The 22,575-nt window shown below is 42.5% G+C and overlaps 1 protein-coding gene across 3 annotated transcripts in view; it reads right to left on the bottom strand.

Moving 5' to 3' along the window:
• Positions 1-201: 201 nt before the first annotated feature.
• The window catches only part of vasna (vasorin a), a 42,619-nt gene continuing 20,245 nt past the window's right edge, over positions 202-22,575 (bottom strand). For 2 of the 3 annotated variants that reach the window (XM_026171747.1, XM_026171746.1), the window contains one exon: positions 202-4,012. In XM_026171747.1, the coding sequence (XP_026027532.1) occupies positions 1,901-3,991 (2,091 nt within the window). In that variant the 5' untranslated portion in view covers positions 3,992-4,012 and the 3' untranslated portion in view covers positions 202-1,900. Of the gene's footprint in view, positions 4,013-9,482; positions 9,500-22,575 lie in introns of those variants that run through there. The other variant, XM_026171745.1, reaches the window with a different exon arrangement.

Below are 22,575 nucleotides of genomic sequence, written 5' to 3'. Positions count from 1 at the left end.
ATAAAGGCTCTATTGTTCTCGAAATCCACATCAGCATGTAATATGACACTAAAAGATGTCGGTAAGGCTCGGGAGCAATGTTGCTTAGGCATTTCTCTGTAAACCTATTATACTCAGTGATAGAGTATGAATCCTTTTTTTTAAGGAAGAAGATATAAAAAACTGCAAAAAATTATTTAATCTCTACCCCAGACAGGAGAAAAAAAAATAAAACAGATACATTTCATTGCTTTTAGCATTTACATTTCACAGTCTGGTTGGCAGTAAACAAGCAAAACTACACAAACCAATAATAGTCACTGACCAAAAACACACAATGATGATGATTAAAGTCAAGTGGCAGACAAGTAAGAGGGTAATAGCAAACAAAAAGCTAAAGGGGCCACTGTCTAGACGATATCACTGGAACGATACAGTCAGCAGCCCCAGGAGAAAACTAGTGCCTAAAACTCTAAATCTTTGAACTTCCTTTCTTGGCACGTGTGTGCTGCTTTATAGGAGTGAGCTCTGAGGCTGAAGGCCTTTGAACAGTTTAGGGATCTTTACTGTTCAAAAACAGTCTGAGCCTTATTTAACTATGTCTTTGTGGAGTGGAGGCAGACCTGGCAGAGAAACTAAAGTATCTGACACTGAACTTTTACATTCAGTTTAAATTTTGGAAAAAACAAAAAGCAGTCTGTATTTTATGTAAGAATGGCTGAGTTTTAATTAAAGTAGTTTTATGAATCAGCTTTTAGTAGATATTTAATTACTCCTCGCTGCTTTTGGATCTCATCTTTGGAGAACTTTAGCTTTGATTTACTTCTCCATTTACTTCTCCACTCAGGACAGTCAAAAATCCACCATTTATGCATGGGTTTATAGGCAGGGACAATTACTGTTTAAACTCATGTTAGCAATACTGCAAAAAAAAAACAAAAAAAACAAAAGACATGCTAAAAATACAAAAATACATGACAAAAATGGAATACCATAATATCAACTAAACACTAATAATCTGCCTCTGATGGCACAGAACAATGCAGGCAAAGTCCGTTCCCATTTACCTTTCACAGCAAATATATTTCCCACAAAAAACAAATGATGTGGCAGAATTATGGTTGATGGGTCAGAAGAATCCAAATCTGCACAAGACACTTGCATGTTTTTGTTTCAGATACTGTCCACAACATAATATAGAGTTCACACAGCTCATATGGTCTTCAGCTTAATGCTGATTTTCAAAATATTTTTATTAATTCCACTTCCTTTTGAGCATTAACCTTGTGACAGTCTATAAGTGGAACATTTGAAAGGAAAATCCAAATGTTTTTTTCAGTGCAAGATCTTTTTATAATCCTTATGGTGCGGTCAGAGTTGGTTGAAACTCCAGTTTGTATTGGGACGTGTGGTCCAGGTGTTTTCATATACACCAGTGACGTGATCCAGTTCTGTAGCTCAAACACTCAGGCACTTTCCCCATACCATATCTACTAAATCCAGCAACAGGATTACAACTCAGTCACATTGTTTCTGTTTTATAAACAAAAACATTTTAAAAAAGAACTGTCAGTTACAGCTGCGTCAATGCAAAAGGCACTTCCGTTTTCAGTTCGCTAAGACCTTTCTAGTAAATTGCACTCAGTTAGGTTTCACCACCATCTAATCCTGCTTGATGACTTTTAAACCACTTCCCATTCATTTTGCAAATTTCCAATATGATGTCATCGTAATTTTACCATTCACTGACTCTGAAATAAATCATCCACTTTGTTGTGCCACCTTTTGACCTTGAAAGGATAGTAAGTGCCACTTTTTGAATTTTGGATGTTTGGACTGAAAATTCGATTTCAATCACTAAGTGAGCGATATCAGGATCAGAAACTATGGAAGGGGAGTCTTTACAAAATCTTCCCAACAGTTAGAAATAAGATGGTTTTAGTGACGTAACATTGTTATTTGAAGGGCAGTGGCCTTGCACTAAGAGTGCTACATAGTCCAACCCCCCGTTTTGTTGCATGTATGGAAGTGGCTGAGGAGTAAAACAATGATCGATCTCCGGCTGTTTGAGGGGTGTTGTACCGTTTCCTCCATTCTCCAGACAAGGTTTCCCCTCCAGTTCCATGGGATCAGGATCAGTGGGGCCCAGTTCAGGCTCCAATCCAGAATTGGCCTGCTTCCTTTTCCTTAGACAGATGATTGTCCCAGCCACCACAGCAAATCCCAGCACCAGTGCAAGAGCAGCTAAAGCAGGTATGAGAGTATATGTCATAGATGGCTGTGTCTCCACCCAGGGCTCTGAGGATGTCACTGGAATCCCTTCGGTACGAGCCTCTGTACATGACCCCATTTCAGCAGAGTTGTTGGCCCGAGAGCTGATTTTCTCTCCCAAAGGATTAGCACAGACTGAATAGGTACAGTTTGGTCTCAGACCACGTAAAGTGTATTCAGGATAGTTGGGTGGAACATTCAGTGTAATGGATCGGCGATCAGGCCCTGAGAGGTTACGGTAGGTCAACTTGATGCCACGAATATGCGGCTGTGACTTGATAAACCGATGCAAGTCAAGAAGGATTGATGTGGAGGTCACCTGACGTGAACTGATGGCATCAAGTTTATCAGGCATCTCGGTGGTAACTATAGAATCTTCAGTTGCTGGTGGTTGAGGAACATCATCCATATTTTCACAGTAGAGGCCAAATGTCCCTGACAGACACAAACAGCCGAGTTCTCCCACTGGGTCAAAATAACAAGTGCCACCATTAAGGCAGATGTTTGGTGGACAAAAGTGCTCATATTGCCCACTGGTGGAGCTTGGGAAGACTGGAGGTTCTGTTTTTGGAGAGATAGTTTCTTCACTAGGTGGTGGAGGAGGAGGAATAGCATTGGTATGGGTTGTTCTTGGAGATGTGTATGGCAACTGTGGAACAGAAGTACTTCCAATGGGAGAGCCCATTTGCAATGTTGTGGTTGATGGACATCCAAAATCTTTGTGATCCAGTTCTGAAAGCATCTTCCCAGCATTAACTAGAGGAAAGTGGCATCTGGTCTCTTCATGTCTCTCAAGAATCACTTTCTTCTCTTTTAGCCAGACAGGGAACCAGGCTAATGGGCACAAACAGTCAAATGGATTCTTAGCTGCTGTCAGGGTTCTCAACTTGGGGAAAGTGTGAAAAAAATGTGGTGGGAATCCCTGGAGATTTAGACTACTGAGATCCAGTTCTTGAAGCCCAGATAATTTATCAAAGTCCTCCACCCTCAGATCCCCCAATGGGTTGCCAGCCAAGCTCAGCTTGGTCAGCCCTTTTAGGAAATCATGTTTTAGGGCCCTGGGCACCTCAGCTAACTGGTTTGATGAAATGTCTAGCTCATGAAGATTCTTCAGGGAGGCTACGAGATCCTCATGTAAAGTAGTAAGCTTTAGAGAGGCCACCTTAAGTGTCTCCAGGTGGGGAGTCTGTAGGTCTGAGGGACTCAAAGTTGGAATATTGTTGTTGCTGAGGTCTAAAAGGAGAAGACTGGGGAACTGAAGTGATGGGAGCGAGGTTAGCTGATTCCCTTGCAGTTTTAGTTCTAGCAACTTTTCTAAACCTTCAAAAGCTTCCAAATGAATGCTCTGTATGCGATTTGAATGAAGATACAGCCTCTCCAGCTGTACCAAGCCAGAAAAACTGCCTTTGGATATATGGGTAATCTGGTTAGTGGACAAGTCTAAGTTCTTCAGTTTTGACAACATCTCAAATACACCATCTGGAATCTCTGTAAGCTCATTCTGGCTCAGATCTAAAAGCTCCAACTCCATTAGACCTTTGAAGTCTTCTTGAGCCAAAGTAATGATGGCATTTTGGAAGATGTAGAGATTTTGTGTCGTTGTTGGGACACGAGGCACAATGGGGGCAGGAAGATTAATGCAGAATATAGACCCCTGCATTGGGCAGTCACAGCTTGCTGGGCAGTCAGATGATAACACCAGCCCAGAAGACAGGACAAAGAGCAGGAAGTATTGTATCATGGTGATGAAAGGCTTGCAAATCTGAAAGACATAAGTGGAATAGAAAATGGTTAGTGTCAATCATTAGTTGCTTGCTAAGGTGCCCATATTTACAAGACAAATTGAAACATAAACCCTGGTAATTTATAAATAGCTCTACAGGTAATATAATTAACTACTCTATGAAATAAATGAATATTATTTAAGAATTTTGTCAGCCTCGTACTCAAACTTAGATTCGTTTTGTCTAATAACAAATGCAACAGTTCCATAAAACATGTCCAAAGGAAGAAATTCAAGTATCAAAGAACACAAAAATATAGAAAAGTACAATGAGGTGGATACACACATACTTATGCTAGGGCTGCTCAATTAATCGAATTTAAATCTAAATTACGATCTGGGCTTTCAAGGATTAGTAAAAATGACTGAGCCGATTATTAGCCCCTCCCTCGTGCTTTACTCTCGCGCTGTGTGGCAAATCGAGCGCACCTCTCTGCATTTCGAACACGCGTCACAACAATTAAGAGGACCCGAGGGAAGCTCGGAAAGCTAAGCAGAAGTTATTTGGAGAGGAGAGTGATTGCTGTTGGTTGAAAAGAGAGGTAAAAAACTTCAGTGGTGCAGAAACATTATGGGTTCGCGGAGTCAGACGTGGATCAAGTAGACATAGTGTGTAAACTTTGCTACGGTGTCGTAGCTGCACCACAGAGCAACACTGCAAAGATCATTAAACATAGATGTTTACATTTTTTTATTTTTTATATTGCAAACATTTGCACTGTTATCAGTATTTGCACACTATTTTATATTATTTTTTGACAATCTTTTTAAAGTCATTATTCAATACATTGTTATTGTTAAATAAATATCGTCAAATAATCAAGATCTCAATTTCAGTGAAAATAATCGTGATTATCATTTTTGCCATAATTGAGCAGCCCTAACTTATGCTAAAAAAAACAAAACTTTATTTCCATAAACACAAATATGTATGCAAAATATAATGCCTAGAGCCTCATTATAGTGCCTTTGCTTTTCATATCTGTAATGATCATCCTCCCCAGGGATAAAGGCCCATAGGTTAAGTGAGAGGTTAGCACAGGCCACCCAGGGTGACTATTTCTGAGTAGATAAGAAGTCAGTTCAGCCACTTCTTTGTGTTTATGGCATCGTTTTTAGCCCGTGAAACCCAGTCTGCTGCAGTGAAGCATGACATGCACAGCCGCAAGTCTCCCATATACAAACATATCTGAGGCGAATATGGTTTGCTGACAGACACATTACACTATTGTTTTATAGTGCCAAAAAACACAGGACAGTAGAAAACTGTGGAAAATTCAAGCACTGCATTGAAAATTTCCAACTAATTTTCCAGTGGATGTGTGAATGTTTTTTAAATCTCATCCCGCTTCCCTCTTAATCAGCACAAGATTTTACAAGGTAGTGTACAAACAGTGCTCTACAAAGAGATAATTGTGTCATCAAGCGTCTTTACTTTGCCCACTTTTATTGTTTATAGTCACATGTCTTATAGGAAGAATAAAAATAAGCCCCATGTATGCAGCTCACCCAAAAAGAAAGAAAAAACACAAAAAATGCACTTAAATGTATAACTGCTGTGTAGTGAGTAAAGAAGTTTTAATAATGTGTCTGGATTGAGCATAAAAACAGTAACAAACTGTTCTGCTGTGGAATAATGAAAAATGTAAAAAACAATTAACTTACAAATATGTTGCTGTTTTTTTATAATCACATGTTTAAATGTTCCTATTATGGTACACCATTTATCAATGTGCATTTCAGTCACCATCCTTAACATTACATCAGCTCTTTGTCTTTCATCTTCCTCTCTCTCCCCTCCACTCCCTTGGCCTGGTTTCTATTTGTTAAACTCTCACACTATTGCCCTTTCCAGGACTCCTGAGGCGGAAGTCAAGGAGAAACCTAAGATGTTTTATTAAAGTCAGGCGTGCACACATAGGGCCATACCTCTATTCCCTCCCTGCCCTATTTCTCCGCCATTCATTCCCTTCACCTCATAACATGAAAGTAGGAATTTGCAATATTCTGGGAAATTCTTTATGTAGTGACAGGAATGGAAAAAAGTGGTGCTGACAAGTGTTTTGAACACAACACAAGATTTTTTTTAGATGAATTAATATGGACGGTGCTCTGACCTGCTGCTCTCTTGATTCTCTGTTAACCTAAAGACACACTTTTATTTAACTGATCTTCCAGGACCAGTTAGAATGTTTCTAATGCTGTTTTATACAGATCACAGCACACTGTCTGGGAATTAGAATCTTATCTCTGATTTTTGTCTCTTGATGCCATACTGTATCTATGTGGGAAACTGGTCACTTTGCTAGTTTTTGCCAAAGAGAACAACACTGTTACACTTCATGTCCAATAAGAAATAAACACGGACACTAAATTGAACAGCTTTACAAACCTGCAAGTCTGCATATACTAGTAATTTTAACTGGTGTTTGAACTTTTAGGTAAAAAAACAAAACAGCAATGCAAAGACATGTTTTCAGACCCAAAGTTACTGGTGTGAGTAACATTTTGTGGCCATTTATCAAAGCAATATATCCATCCATCATTCAGTTTTTTTCTGCTTGTCCAGAAAGGTCACCAGTCTGCTGCAGGGCTAACTTTGCCTGGCATTACTTTGCTTTAGTCACCAAACCAGTACTAGTGGGAAAAAAACAAACAAAACAAACAAAAGCTACAGACACAAACTACAATGCACACCCTAATGCATACAATTAAAAGATCTAAGATGACAGCGTGCTCCACTGAACTATTCCTGCTATGACGGGCTTTTGTTCAGGAGAATGTCTTTATTTAAAGCCACTGCACTCCAGAGTCTGGAGCTTTCTTCGTGTGAAGTCAGTTGTTGTTTACAGAACATTATAGCTGCCTTTCAGTTCTTTAGGGTGCTACCTCTGACACACTTGCTAAGTGAATAGTGTGATGAAAGGAGAGGAACGACTGGAATATGAATGGTTGGAGTATTACACTCTTAAAGCTAGCCTTTATAGGCTTTTATAGAATATGTTTGCAAATCCAAGTGTGTAGGTAATCTTGAGGCCTTGCGCTTGCCAACTAACCACTGTCAGGACATGCACGTTTACAGCCTCTGTGAATGTTCTAGAATAGAATAGAATAGCTCTTTATCCGATTGTTCAGTCTGACGTCACTAGCCGTGTCTGGACCTAAACTCCGCTGCAGGTCCATATATCAAATGATCACTATGGCATTACTGAGAGTTGAAAAACTGTCTAAAGTCTTTCATCTTTAATAAAATGATCAGCGTTCTGCTCTACTAGGTGTAACAATTGAGTTTAACATCCAGGCATCCATGAAAACGGAATTTATGACATTTAACGGAGTTAGAAGTTAGCAGGGAGTTAGCTCGCTAGCTTCTATCTAAATACAATATAGCATGTCCTGACTGCGGGGTTTTGGAAACAAATTAAAACGTACAGCTCTGTTATCACTTCCAACATAAATGACGACAGAAAACTAAACAGCAGTGATGTTTGTAGGGTTACTGAAGTTTGGCTAGCTGGTATATAATGATGTGCTACGTGACCACTAGCGACACAGCTATGTTAGCATAATATAAACAAGCTAACTTTTTTTTCCCACTCGATAAACGTTAACGTGAGTGTTCTCGGTAGTCAGGAACAAATGTAATCGCATGGCAGGATGCTGTAAAAGGACCAAACTTCAGCCAGGAGAACAACTGAGATAATCCATCCACAATACGAGGTTAGTCATTCATATACTGCTGCATGGGCTGGGCTGTAGCTACATCCTAAGGTTTTAAAAACTGAGCTTAAATAAATGATTAGCGATAATAAAAGCCGAGGGAGGTCAACAGTGATCACTGACTGTTTTAGGAGCTTTTTGAGATCAAATAGAAGAAAATACAAAACATTAAACATGTTAACAACACAAAAGCCATATTAAACGCAGACTACTTTAGGCCCGGAAGTAGGATTCATCGCGTCATCACTGAACAACCGGATTGTGACTGTTACAAGAACAATGAAAGGCAGTTTGGTATCTCTCCGTGTGAAATACACAATAGCGTAAGCAAGTATTTACATAATAACACAGACAGATTTACATTTACACAAGACAGATATGTACAACTTATTCTTACACCTGCATACATACAGATACACCCATAAAGACAGATATGTACAACTTATTCATACACCTGCATACATACAGATATACACATATATATATATACACACGATATACACATATATATATATACACGATATACACACATATATATATACACGATATACACATATATATATATAAAAACACCCAGCACGCCCCTGCGGGCGGTTTATCCTTCAAGCTCGGGTCCTCTACCAGAGGCCTGGGAGCTTGAGGGTCCTGCGCAGTATCTTAGCTGTTCCCAGGACTGCGCTCTTCTGGACAGAGATCTCCGATGTTATTCCCGGGATCTGCTGGAGCCACTCGCCTAGCTTGGGAGTCACCGCACCTAGTGCTCCGATTACCACGGGGACCACCGTTACCTTCACCCTCCACATCCTCTCGAGCTCTTCTCTGAGCCCTTGGTATTTCTCCAGCTTCTCGTGTTCCTTCTTCCTGATATTGCTGTCATTCGGAACTGCTACATCGATCACTACGGCCGTCTTCTTCTCTTTGTCTACCACCACTATGTCCGGTTGGTTAGCCACCACCATTTTGTCCGTCTGTATCTGGAAGTCCCACAGGATCTTAGCTCGGTCATTCTCCACCACCCTTGGGGGCATCTCCCATTTTGACCTCGGGACTTCCAGGTTATACTCGGCACAGATGTTCCTGTACACTATGCCGGCCACTTGGTTATGGCGTTCCATGTATGCCTTGCCTGCTAGCATCTTGCACCCTGCTGTTATGTGCTGGATTGTCTCTGGGGCATCTTTACACAGCCTGCACCTGGGGTCTTGCCTGGTGTGATAGACCCCAGCCTATATGGATCTTGTACTCAGAGCTTGTTCTTGTGCTGCCATGATTAGTGCCTCTGTGCTGTCTCTCAGTCCAGCTTTGTCCAGCCACTGGTAGGATTTCTGGATATCAGCCACCTCCTCTATCTGCCGGTGGTACATACCGTGCAGGGCCCTGTCCTTCCATGATGGTTCCTCGTCTACCTCCTCTTTCTTGGGTTTCTGCTGCCTGAGGTATTCACTGAGCACTCGGTCAGTTGGGGCCATCTTCCCAATGTATTCTTGGATGTTCGTTGTCTCATCCTGGACTGTGGTGCTGACACTCACCAGTCCCCGGCCCCCTTCCTTCCGCTTAGCGTATAGCCTCAGGGTGCTGGACTTGGGGTGAAACCCTCCATGCATGGTAAGGAGCTTTCTTGTCTTTATGTCAGTGGCTTCTATCTCCTCCTTTGGCCAGCCTATTACCCCAGCAGGGTACCTGATCACGGGCAGGGCGTACGTGTTGATGGCCCGGATCTTGTTCTTACCATTCAGCTGACTCCTCAGGACTTGCCTGACCCTCTGCAGGTACTTGGTGGTTGCAGCTTTTCTAGCGGCCTCTTCATGGTTCCCATTCGCCTGCGGGATCCCCAGGTACTTGTAACTGTCCTCTATGTCTGCAATGTTGCCTTCTGGTAGTTCAATCCCCTCAGTTCTGACTACCTTCCCTCTCTTTGTTACCATCCGACTACACTTCTCCAGTCCGAACGACATTCCAATGTCATTGCTGTATAGCCTGGTAGTGTGGATCAGTGAATCGATGTCTCGTTCACTCTTGGCATACAGCTTGATGTCATCCATGTACAGGAGGTGGCTGACAACTGCTCCGTTCCGTAGTCGGTATCCGTAGCCAGTCTTGTTAATGATCTCACTGAGGGGGTTCAGACCTATGCAGAACAGCAGTGGGGATATATATATATATTAGGGGTGCAACGATATTCGTATCGATATTGAACCATTCGATACAGTACTTTCGGTTCGGTACGCATATGTATCGAACAATACAACATTTGTAATTTATTTTATCAATTTTCCTTCTGACGATGCTTTCTGTGTGGAGCGCTCAGTGAATCTGTGTTCGACTACTCCGCCTAGGCTGCACTGTCGAGCGCAGATCCACTGAGCGCTCAACACAGACAGCATAGTCAGAAGGAAGAGCGCAGGGCAAGCTAGCGAGACAGAAGTTAAGCTCTCCTTGCAACAAGCAAATTGAACCTCATTCAGATCTGGCGTTTGGAATTATTTTGGTTTTCATGTGACGTATGACCCTGAAGGTAAGCGAGTCATGGACTAAAGTAAAACAGTATGTTGGATGTGCCATGCAATGCTCAATTGGTGTGAACTAGTGTGTTAGCGCAGTTAGCTCGTTAACGTGTTGGCCGTCTAGCCCCATGCACGGAGCGATCCGCGGTAGCTCGTTAACGGAGATTTGCCGTGTTGTGGCGTTAAGGTCATTTCAACGAGATTAACCTGAAAGCACTAGTGGTAACACAACGAATATGACTGCACATTTATGCCGACATCATCCTAGTGCAAAGACAAGTGGAAGCAGACAAAAAAAAGCAAGCATGCTACTAACTTTAGCCGAGTCATTTAGACAGCTGTTAGCACATGATTCTCCTTATGCTGCTGAGAATATAGCTCAGAAGAAGCGTATTGGAGCGGATGATGCCGTCATTCACCTCCTACATCGTTCCCTCGCTCACCTGGAGACCGCTGGAAGCACTGTGAGAATCATGTTCTTTGATTTCTCCAGTGCCTTCAACACCATTCTTCCCTCAGTTCTAAAGGACAAGCTGGTGAACTCTGGAGTGGACCATCACCTCACTACCTGGATCCTGGACTACCTCACCGACCGACCACAGTATGTGAGGACTCAGGGCTGTGTGTCGGACAGGGTCGTCTGCAGTACGGGGGCCCCACAGGGAACGGTTCTGGCTCCGTTCCTCTTCACCATCTACACTGCAGACTTCTCCCACAATTCCACCCAGTGCTTCCTGCAGAAGTTCTCTGATGACTCTGCAATAGTCGGCCTCATCACTGATGGGGACGACAAGGAGTACAGAGGTCTGACCCAAGACTTTGTGGACTGGTGCCAGCTGAACTACCTCCAGATCAACGCCAGTAAAACCAAGGAACTGGTGGTAGACTTCCGCAGGCACAAGCATTCTCCACTGCAACCACTGAACATCCAAGGTATGGACATTGAGGCTGTGGACAGCTACAGGTACCTTGGTGTTCATCTGAACAATAGACTGGACTGGACTCATAACTCAGACGCCCTCTACATGAAAGGGCAGAGCAGGCTGTACCTGCTGCGGAGACTCAGGTCGTTTGGAGTGGAGGGCCCACTCCTGAAGAAATTCTATGACTCTGTTGTGGCTTCTGCTATCTTTTATGGCGTGGTCTGCTGGGGCGGCAGCATCTCTGCTGGGGACAGGAAGAGACTGAACAGGGTGATCCGAAGGGCCAGCTCTGTTCTAGGATGCCCTCTGGACCCAGTGGAGGTGGTGAGTGACAGGAGAACGGCGGCTAAGCTATCATCCCTGATGGACAACATCTCCCACCCCATGCAGCAGACTGTGACAGCACTGAGCAGCTCCTTCAGTGGGAGACTGCGGCACCCACGGTGTGGGACGGAGAGATTTCGCAGGTCTTTCCTCCCCACTGCTGTCAGACTCCATAATAAAGACTTTAACTGATCAAACACACACATCCATACATATGCAATAATACTAAGTGCAATAATCCTTTCTGTCATCGTTGTATTTTTACTCAGTTGTATATAGTATTTGTATTTGTATTCTATTTTTATCTTATTGTATATTTATTTTATTTTATTCTACTGTATATAGTATTTTATTTTATTCTATTCTGTACAGTTGTGTACTGTATTTATTCTTGTTGTATTCTAATTTTTGCCTCATAACTTTTGCACTGTCCACTTCCTGCTGTGACAAAACAAATTTCCCACGTGTGGGACTAATAAAGGTTATCTTATCTTATCTTATCTTATAGTATAGCTTTTATTTTGGAAAGAGCCATTTCTCTGTAATAAACTCTCTTTTCCAAAGATGAGTGATTCCTCAATCAGATACAGGGCTTGCAATATCGCTAGCCCGACGTCCCGGAGCTAGCGATTTTTTCAGTCGGGCTACCAAAATCTATCTCTTCCCTGCCCGTCGGGCTATTGTAGGAAAAATATATGTCAATGCTTTTGCATTCTTTCGGAAATGTAGCTGGGTAATTATGTCATTGGCATCGGTGAGCCACTGTCAATATGTGACATATTGAAGTCGCGTTTGAATTTGCGCTTGTTTTTTGCTTTCACTTTGCAATCGTGCGAACTGTGTATAGAGAGCGACAGCACTGATCTGTGAGTGATGATAATTTGTGCACCAATTCCTCTGACATCGTCTTATTAATCGTTAGCTTACTATGCAAACATGACAAGTGAAATCTCCCACAGCAAGCTTAAACATGTGAGAGGTTGATCACGCAGAGAATCGCTGAGCTTATGTGAGTGCGTGTGTAAAAGCATTTCAGTTCTGCTGAGCCAAATAAGACAGGTCAGGGTGAAGAAGTGACAGCCAAAGAAAAGCTTACCACAAAACGGAAAAGTTATGACAAATCAGACTATAAGGCAAAAAGAAAGTGCAGCTTTATGGTTTCATGGACAAAAGAATCTCTGTGGCTGCGACATGACGAGCTAAATAACCAGGGCTGCACATAAGTGGTCCGCAGGTGCGCATTCGCTGTCAAAATAAAAAACACGCACAAGGGTTAGGGTTAAATTTAAAAACTGTACTTTTGAGTTAAAATATATATTTATAATTTTAATAAATGACAAATTAAAAATGCATGAACATTTTTTTGTATCGAAAAAATATCGAACCGTGACACCAAAGTATCGAACCGAACCGAACCGAACCGTGAATTTTGTGTATCGTTGCACCCCAAATATATATATATATATATATATATATATATATATATATATATATATATATATATATACATACATATATATATATATATATATATATATACATATACATACACATACATATATATATACACATATCACCACCTGGGTCTGGGTGCAGTTCCCCCCTCCAGGGGCAAGGGTACCTAGACCCGGTTCGTAGAGTACGCTTGGGGAGTGTGATCGTGTGTACAGCGTCTCTTTATGTCTGTCTCCACGTTGGTTGAGTGTGGAGTAAGTGCATATGAGAGCATGAGGGTGTGAATGGATGTTTGTGTCTGTGTGTGTCTATATGTCAGGTTGGGTATCAGACGCCACCTCTCTGGGGACATCTCAGGCCCTCCAAGGTTTGGAGGCCTATCTCCACCCACCACCACTTCCCCTGCCAGTGGCGGACTCCCTCAGGTGTCGGTGCGTTGGTGGTTCTTTGTGTCTGGGGGTGGGCTTCCGGGTACACACCGGCTCACTCCTTGGCGGCCGTTTATCGGGACCTGGAGCCTGGGGCTCGCTCGGGCCACTTCGGAGGTGGGGTGCCCCCGGCCTCTCGGCCTGGGGCTCGGTCACTCAGGCACAGCTGGCTGCCGGCGGAGCTCACGGGCGCGTCACTGCAACTCCCCCTGGCTTCTGCTCCGCGGCTGCTGAGTGAGCCCTCATCTGGGACTGTCCTCAGCTCTTACTGGGACAGTGGCGTGACTGCCCCTCTGTTGGTCTTCCTTGGTCTCTTGTGTTCTGGGGGCCTCTGGATGTCTGGAGTTTTGATCTCCTCCATACCTGCTTCATACCCTGGAGGACGGGGCTGTGGCTCCCCACACTCCCTAGCAGATCGTTACATGGAGAAACCTTTGGAATACAAGCATGCTGATCCACACAGGTATGCACACAGGTGTGCACACGGGTATTCACAGACGCGGACTACAGCTTTCTTGGCTGCTGCCTCAAAGCACATTGTGCGCTGTCTATCTTGCGTGCTGCACAACATCGTTTATTATTTAGTATCTACTGATATCTACTGCTAGCTAGTTTATTGTGATGGTGCTGTTTTTTTTATTATGTTGGTCTTTGTTGTTTGCTTTCTCTTCTGTTTTTTTTCTCCATACAGGTGACCCAGGTGTTTTGTTTTTTTGTTTGTTTGTTTTTTTTTCTTTCTTCCCCTCCTTCTCACCGTCTCTTCTCCCCTTTGGTTTTCTTTCTCTCCCTCTCTTTCTTTCATTCTTTCTCCCTGTCCTATCCCCCAGTCATGTCTGTCCCGTTTGTAGCAACTGAAAATAAAATAAATTCATAATTATAATAAAGGTCAATCAAATGGACCAATATGGCAAGGCCATGATGATCCACTTGGTAAAATAAATCCGCTTGGCATCTTTCTTGGCCTTAAGACAACAATTCTGATGGCTAAAGATCCAAACGGGACACAAAAAAAAAAAAAAATATATATATATATATATATATATATATATGTATATACACTCAACAAAAATATAAACGCAACACCTTTGTTACTGCTCCCATTCCCCATGGGATGGACGTAGAGACCTAAAATTCATTCCAGATGCACAATATAACCATCCCTCCCAAACAGTGGTCACAAATCAGTCCAAATGTGTGGTAGTGGGCACATCTGCCATATTGAGATAATCCATCCCACCTCACAGGTGTGCCACATCAGGATGCTGATCTGACATCATGAGTAGTGCACAGGTGTACCTCAGACTGCCCACAACAAAAGGCCACCCTTGGAATGTGCAGTTTTGTCTCACAGCAAAATGCCACAGATGCCACAAGCAATGAGGGAGCGTGCAATTGGCATGCTGACAGCAGGAATGTCAACCAGATCTGTCGCCCGTGCATTGAATGTTCATTTCTCAACCATAAGCCGTCTCCACAGGCGTTTCAGAGAATATGGCAGCACATCCAACCGGCCTCACAACCGCAGACCTCGTGTAACCACACCAGCCCAGGACCTCCACATCCAGCAGGTTCACCTCCAAGATCGGCACAGAGGCACTAATCATGGCAGCACAAGAACAAGCTCTGAGTACAAGATCCATAGAGGCTGGGGTCTATCACACCAGGCAAGACCCCAGGTGCAGGCTGTGTAAAGATGCCCCAGAGACAATCCAGCACATAACAGCAGGGTGCAAGATGCTAGCAGGCAAGGCATACATGGAACGCCATAACCAAGTGGCCGGCATAGTGTACAGGAACATCTGTGCCGAGTATAACCTGGAAGTCCCGAGGTCAAAATGGGAGATGCCCCCAAGGGTGGTGAAGAATGACCGAGCTAAGATCCTGTGGGACTTCCAGATACAGACGGACAAAATGGTGGTGGCTAACCAACCGGACATAGTGGTGGTAGACAAAGAGAAGAAGACGGCCGTAGTGATCGATGTAGCGGTTCCGAATGACAGCAATATCAGGAAGAAGGAACACGAGAAGCTGGAGAAATACCAAGGGCTCAGAGAAGAGCTCGAGAGGATGTGGAGGGTGAAGGTAATGGTGGTCCCCGTGGTAATCGGAGCACTAGGTGCGGTGACTCCCAAGCTAGGCGAGTGGCTCCAGCAGATCCCGGGAACAACATGGGAGACCTCTGTCCAGAAGAGCGCAGTCCTGGGAACAGCTAAGATACTGCGCAGGACCCTCAAGCTCCCAGGCCTCTGGTAGAGGACCCGAGCTTGAAGGATAAACCGCCCGCAGGGGCGTGCTGGGTGTTTTTTTTTTTTATATACACATATATATACACACACACACATATATATATATATATATATATATATATATATATACAGTGGGGCAAAAAAGTATTTAGTCAGCCACCGATTGTGCAAGTTCCCCCACCTAAAATGATGACAGAGGTCAGTAATTTGCACCAGAGGTACACTTCAACTGTGAGAGACAGAATGTGAAAAAAAAAATAATCCATGAATCCACATGGATTTGTAAAGAATTTATTCGTAAATCAGGGTGGGAAAAAAAAAAAAAAAAAAAAAAAAAATATATATATATATATATATATATATATATATATATATATATATATATATATATATATTAGGGGTGCAACTATATTCGTATCGATATTGAACCATTCGATACAGTGCTTTCAGTTCGGTACGCATATGTATCGAACAATACAAAATTTGTAATTTATTTTATCAACTTTCCTTCTGACGATGCTGTCTGTGTTGAGCGCTCAGTGAATCTGCGTTCGACTACTCCGCCTAGGCTGCACTGTCGAGCGCAGATCCACTGAGCGCTCAACACAGACAGCATAGTCAGAAGGAAGAGCGCAGGGCAAGCTAGCGAGACAGAAGTTAAGCTCTCCTTGCAACATGGCAAATTGAACCTCCCCCACCCTCATTCAGATCTGGCGTTTGGAATTATTTTGGTTTTCATGTGACGTATGACCCTGAAGGTAAGCGCGTCATGGACTAAAGTAAAACAGTATGTTGGATGTGCCACGCAATGCTCAATTACATGGGTGGGAACTAGTGTGTTAGCGCAGTTAGCTCGTTAACGTGTTGGCCGTCTAGCCCCATGCACGGGGCGATCAGGGGTAGGTCGTTAACGGAGATTTGCCGTGTTGTGGAGTTAAGGTCATTTCAACTAGATTAACCTGAAAGCACTAGTGGTAACACAACGAATATGACTGCACATTTACTCCGACATCATCCTAGTGCAAAGACAAGTGGAAGCAGACAAAAACAACAAGCAAGCATGCTACAAACTTTAGCTGAGTCATTTAGACAGCCGTTAGCACATGATTCTCCTTATATGTTTAATATGCTGCTGAGAATATAGCCCAGAAGAAGCGGATAGTATAGCTTTTATTTTGGAAAGAGACATTTCTCTGTAATAAACTCTCTTTTCCAAAGATGAGTGATTCCTCAATCAGATACAGGGCTCGCAATATCGCTAGCCCGACATCCCGGGGCTAGCGATTTTTCCAGTCGGACTACCAAAATCTATCTCTGCCCTGCCCGTCGGGCTATCGTAGGAAGGAAAAATATATGTCAATGCTTTTGCATTCTTTCGGAAATGTAGCTGGGTAATTATGTCATTGGCATCGGTGAGCCACTGTCAATATGTGACATATTGAAATCGCGTTTGAAATTGCGCTTGTTTTTTGCTTTCACTTTGCAATCGCGCGACCTGTGTATAGAGAGCGACAGCACTGATTGGTGAGTGATGATAATTTGCGCACAAATTCCTCTGACATCGTCTTATCAATCGTTAGCTTACTATGCAAACATGACAAGTGAAATCTCCCGCAGCTTAAACATGTGAGAGGTTGATCGCGCAGAGAATCGCTGAGCGTTATGTGAGTGCGTGTGTAAAAGCAGCAGGATATATATTTCAGTTCTGCTGAGCCAAATAAGACAGGTCAGGGTGAAGAAGTGACAGCCAAAGAAAAGCTTACCACAAAACGGAGTAGTTATGACAAATCAGACTATAAGGCAAAAAGAAAGTGCAGCTTTATGGTTTCATGGACAAAAGAATTTCTGTGGCTGCAATATGACGAGCTAAATAACCAGGGCTGCACATAAGTGGTCCGCAGGTGCGCATTCGCTGTCAAAATAAAAAACACGCACAAGGGTTAGGGTTAGGGTTAAATTTAAAAACTGTACTTTTGAGTTAAAATATATATTTATAATTTTAATAAATGACAAATTAAAAAGGCATGAACATCTTTTTTTGTATCGAAAAAATATCGAACCGTGACACCAAAGTATCGAACCGAACCGTGAATTTTGTGTATCGTTGCACCCCTAATAAAAATATATATCCTTCACCCTCCACATCCTCTCGAGCTCTTCTCTGAGCCCTTGGTATTTCTCCAGCTTCTCGTGTTCCTTCTTCCTGATATTGCTGTCATTCGGAACCGCTACATCGATCACTACGGCCGTCTTCTTCTGTTTGTCTACCACCACTATGTCCGGTTGGTTAGCCACCACCATTTTGTCCGTCTGTATCTGGAAGTCCCACAGGATCTTAGCTCGGTCATTCTCCACCACCCTTGGGGGCATCTCCCATTTTGACCTCGGGACTTCCAGGTTATACTCGGCACAGATGTTCCTGTACACTATGCCGGCCACTTGGTTATGGCGTTCCATGTATGCCTTGCCTGCTAGCATCTTGCACCCTGCTGTTATGTGCTGGATTGTCTCTGGGGCATCTTTACACAGCCTGCACCTGGGGTCTTGCCTGGTGTGATAGACCCCAGCCTCTATGGATCTTGTGCTCAGAGCTTGTTCTTGTGCTGCCATGATTAGTGCCTCTGTGCTGTCTTTCAGTCCAGCTTTGTCCAGCCACTGGTAGGATTTCTGGATATCAGCCACCTCCTCTATCTGCCGGTGGTACATACCGTGCAGGGGCCTGTCCTTCCATGATGGTTCCTCGTCTCCCTCCTCTTTCTTGGGTTTCTGCTGCCTGAGGTATTCACTGAGCACTCGGTCAGTTGGGGCCATCTTCCCAATGTATTCTTGGATGTTCCTTGTCTCATCCTGGACTGTGGTGCTGACACTCACCAGTCCCCGGCCCCCTTCCTTCCGCTTAGCGTACAGCCTCAGGGTGCTGGACTTGGGGTGAAACCCTCCATGCATGGTAAGGAGCTTTCTTGTCTTTATGTCAGTGGCTTCTATCTCCTCCTTTGGCCAGCCTATTACCCCAGCAGGGTACCTGATCACGGGCAGGGCGTACGTGTTGATGGCCCGGATCTTGTTCTTACCATTCAGCTGACTCCTCAGGACTTGCCTGACCCTCTGCAGGTACTTGGTGGTTGCAGCTTTTATATATATATATATATATATATATATATATATATATATATATAGGAGCTGAACCTAACAAGCTGCTTTAAGTTACTCACGCCCTTATTCAGACATCCCAACAGTAATGGAAAGAACCATGTCACATGTGATATTTATCTTAGATGGTGCACAGAACTGTCCATGTGCTGATTCCAACATGTAATCCAAAGGCATACATGACTTATCAGCAGTAACAGTAACATGCGTACATGTATAATTAAATGTGACTTTTAGTTGCCCATATAAGTATTTCATGAGCTGTTTTTATTCTTCATGTTTCACAAAAAGAAAAAGTACAATATAAAATAAACTGCCTCTTTGTCCCTGTTTACTAAATAACTTTCAAAATATCTTTTAATAATGTTGTCACAAGCTGTAGCTACAATACTGTAGCTGTGTGTTTGATATCAACACACAGGAGGTTGGGAAGCGTATCTGTAACCGGAAGGTCGCCGGTTCGATCCCTGGGCTCTCTGTCCTGGTCTTTGTGTCCTTGGGCAAGACACTTCACCTACCGCCTACTAGTGTTGGCCAGAGAGGCCGATGGCGCGATATGGCACCCTCGCTTCTGTCAGTCTGCCCCAGGGCAGCTGTGGCTACAACCGTAGCTTGCCTCCACCAGTGTGTGAATGTGAGAGTGAATGAATAGTGGCATTGTAAAGCGCTTTGGGTGCCTTGAAAAGCGCTATATAAATCCACTCCATTATCAATATCAGTTGGTGTAAATAATTTTCAGTCATCTATCAAAACCTTGTCTCATTATGTCTTTTGACCTTTTTGACCAGAAATATTTTTCCAAGACTTATAAAACTTACCTGATGTCAGACAGCAGCAATGTAAATTATTAAAACTTGTGTATGCTTTACTTTCTACATCTTTGTTTAATCTTGACCATTGTTAATTTCAGTCAAGTAAAAGGAAAATAAGTTGGCAAGGCTTTTAGATAAGTGTTAAACACCACTGTGGCAGGCCAAATGAAATGCCTTAAACATAATATTTTCAAAGAGCTTACAGGAAAGCACATTTATTCTTAACTTTCTGCTTCACAAACACCTCATCTATTTTGAAATTTCAAAGGAATGACAGGATAAGTAGGAGGGGAAATAAGGAAAGCTTAAAGCTCAATCTCAACATAAGCACTTTAAGTTCCTCTGTTTCTTCTGCTGTCTGATATTAACCGGGTGCCAACATCATAAAGCCAAGAATCTGCCAAGCACAGCACTCCAAAAAAATGGACATACACAGTGCACGCAAGTAATCCTGCATTATGCTGCAGTCACAGAACTTGTTGCAAAACCAGTTCTCTTTATTCTTTCGTACGTGTATAATTAAATGTCACTGCTTTTTGTTGTCACAGTAGGACTTAATGGCACACAGCATATCCTTAGCCATGGAGGCTGTGTGTTGAAAGGGGAACGTGCTCATCAGAAGATGAAAATTAAACAGTTCGGCACACACCCGACCTGCAGAACAGCAACTCACAGGCCTCTGAATGTATTCACACAGGCACGCACACATTCTTGCACATGTTCACGCCAGGAGACACACACAAACACAGAGTCTACAACACAGCTGGATTTTGTTACCCACAATACACTGCAGCCATCTCTCACTGTGAGACAGAATGAAAGGCCCACATAAACTTTACTCCTCCCCTGTGATAAGAAGTGGGCAGCAAGAATAAATGGAGATGGGGAATTGCAGAGAACGAGTGTGAGAGGCAAGATGTTTAAATAGCTGGTTCGTTGACGCCTGCCACAGTTCATCCACAATTTGCTGTATACAAAGACTCACTCATCTAAACTTAAAGTGCATGGCAAAACCCAAACATGATTGTGTTGTGTATTCTCTCAAAGCAAGGTGCAAGGAGTCTTGGTCCTGTAGAAGCACAACTATGGTGACTTGACGACATAAGAAAGAAATTCCGCAGCATTATGATAAGTTGAACCTTATTTTGAAAATCCGCAGAACAGTTACATGGCTTAAAAAAGTCATAACAACAACCTCAAGAAACCTGAGCAGGCTTGTACAAAACATTCTGCTCTGCTTTTGGTTTGTTGCTATGACTTCTGGTCCATCAAACTTTATTGGACTGATGTCACTATTTTCCCAAATGTCAGCAATGAAATTAATGAAAAATAAACCTCAAATTGGTACTTGCTATGAATTATAATTTACCTCAAAAAGAACATATGCTCTCTCTCTCTCTTGCCCTCTTTCTCCCCCTTGCTATGGCTGGCTGTACTGTATTGTACAAAAGAGAAGTATACCACTGTTAGTTGTCAAGAATAGGATCATAAGAAGATCAACAATGGAAACAACACTCTTTGCAGAAAGCTTGTTATCTGACGCATGACCTTAGGGGGTTTGCACTGCCATTTCTCCCACTGAAAACTATCATTCGGTCACTAGATTGTAGAGGTAGATGCTGCTCTTATCAATGATTATCATGATGACCCTTGAGATGATAGTCATATCAGAAACTTTACAAATAGCAACTGCACTAGAAATATTCCAGAGACGCACAAGGAAACAACCATGAAGGGGAGATCATCCAAATGTCAAACAACTTTTGTATTTGATCTTATTATTTGTGGAGTTGTGAAACTTTATAATGGCAAATTTTATAGTATGTTGAAGGTTAAAGATTGCTCGTGTTGAAAGCTAATATGCAAATTACGGAAATTTGCATTGTTCTTACTGCTACCAAAGGCTGTGCTGCGTTTCCCTCTTGGCTAGAATATCCAGATAAATGACCAATGCAAAAGGGCAGAATAAATTTAGAACATTGTTGTTTAATTATTGAATAATTATTGTCTTTACTCTTTATTCCTATCCAGTTTAAGTACTTACATGTCAAAGAAAGTAGGACAGCTAGGTGGTGAAGGCTACCTAAAACACTGGTATTAATTACACTTCATACACAGCAAAATCTCCAGTGTTAATTTAACACTGGAGATTTTGCTGTGTACCAGCATTATGAGGATTGGTAAACAGAAACTGCTAAAAAAAAAAAAAAAGAACCAACTACAACGGCTGTGTAAAAGTGCAAATAATTGAGCAGTCATTTAGATAAATTATGTAGAACACAAATGCTTTTGGTAGCAAATTATTCACATTTGTTTTTCTCCTGACACTAAATTGGATGATGGAGAGACTGGCAGATGTGAAAGAAAAAACATCAGTGGTGAGGGCACAAAGAAGTAAAGTGGCGATCATAAATTTGTGTTAAAAAGTTGTTCTGCAGGGAGGTTACTTCATTTTCTTTTAGAAAATAAAGGAGTCTTGATTTAGTGGTGCCAAATCTTCCAAAGAGGAATATCGTGTTACCTCATGCTTGAAAAGCTTACCAGTAAAATCAGTTTAACAAGGTCTTTCTTTCTAAAACTCTTACCCCACAACTGTTTTGTAAGAAGATCAATTATAGCCATGCACTGTATCTGTACTGTACTGGGGTTGCACAGGAATGTGAAAGCACATGGACAAACATGTGTAAGGATATTATAAATAAAACAGATTAAGGCTTAACACACACAAAGTAAATAGAAATGTTATTCTGATGGGCGTGCTGCATGAAAGTTCAGTTGTGTAAAGGATTTTGTGGTTGAGCAAGTCTCTTTATTTTACCATGACCTCAAAAGTTATGATGACTTCTAGGATTAGTTTGTTAATCTGAGCCTGACGTGACGTCTTTTCTTTCTTGCCTTAGGAACATATAACGGAGAGTTGCATCAGTCTTATCTGGATAGAGTGTCAACAAGCTGGATTTATGTTGCATCACCTATTCTC

The sequence above is a fragment of the Astatotilapia calliptera genome, chromosome 6 (assembly GCF_900246225.1).
Source record: "Astatotilapia calliptera chromosome 6, fAstCal1.2, whole genome shotgun sequence".
NCBI classification, from domain to species: domain Eukaryota; kingdom Metazoa; phylum Chordata; class Actinopteri; order Cichliformes; family Cichlidae; genus Astatotilapia; species Astatotilapia calliptera.
The sequence above is the reverse complement of the archived record's forward strand: the minus strand, read 5'-3'. Positions and strand labels throughout refer to the sequence as shown.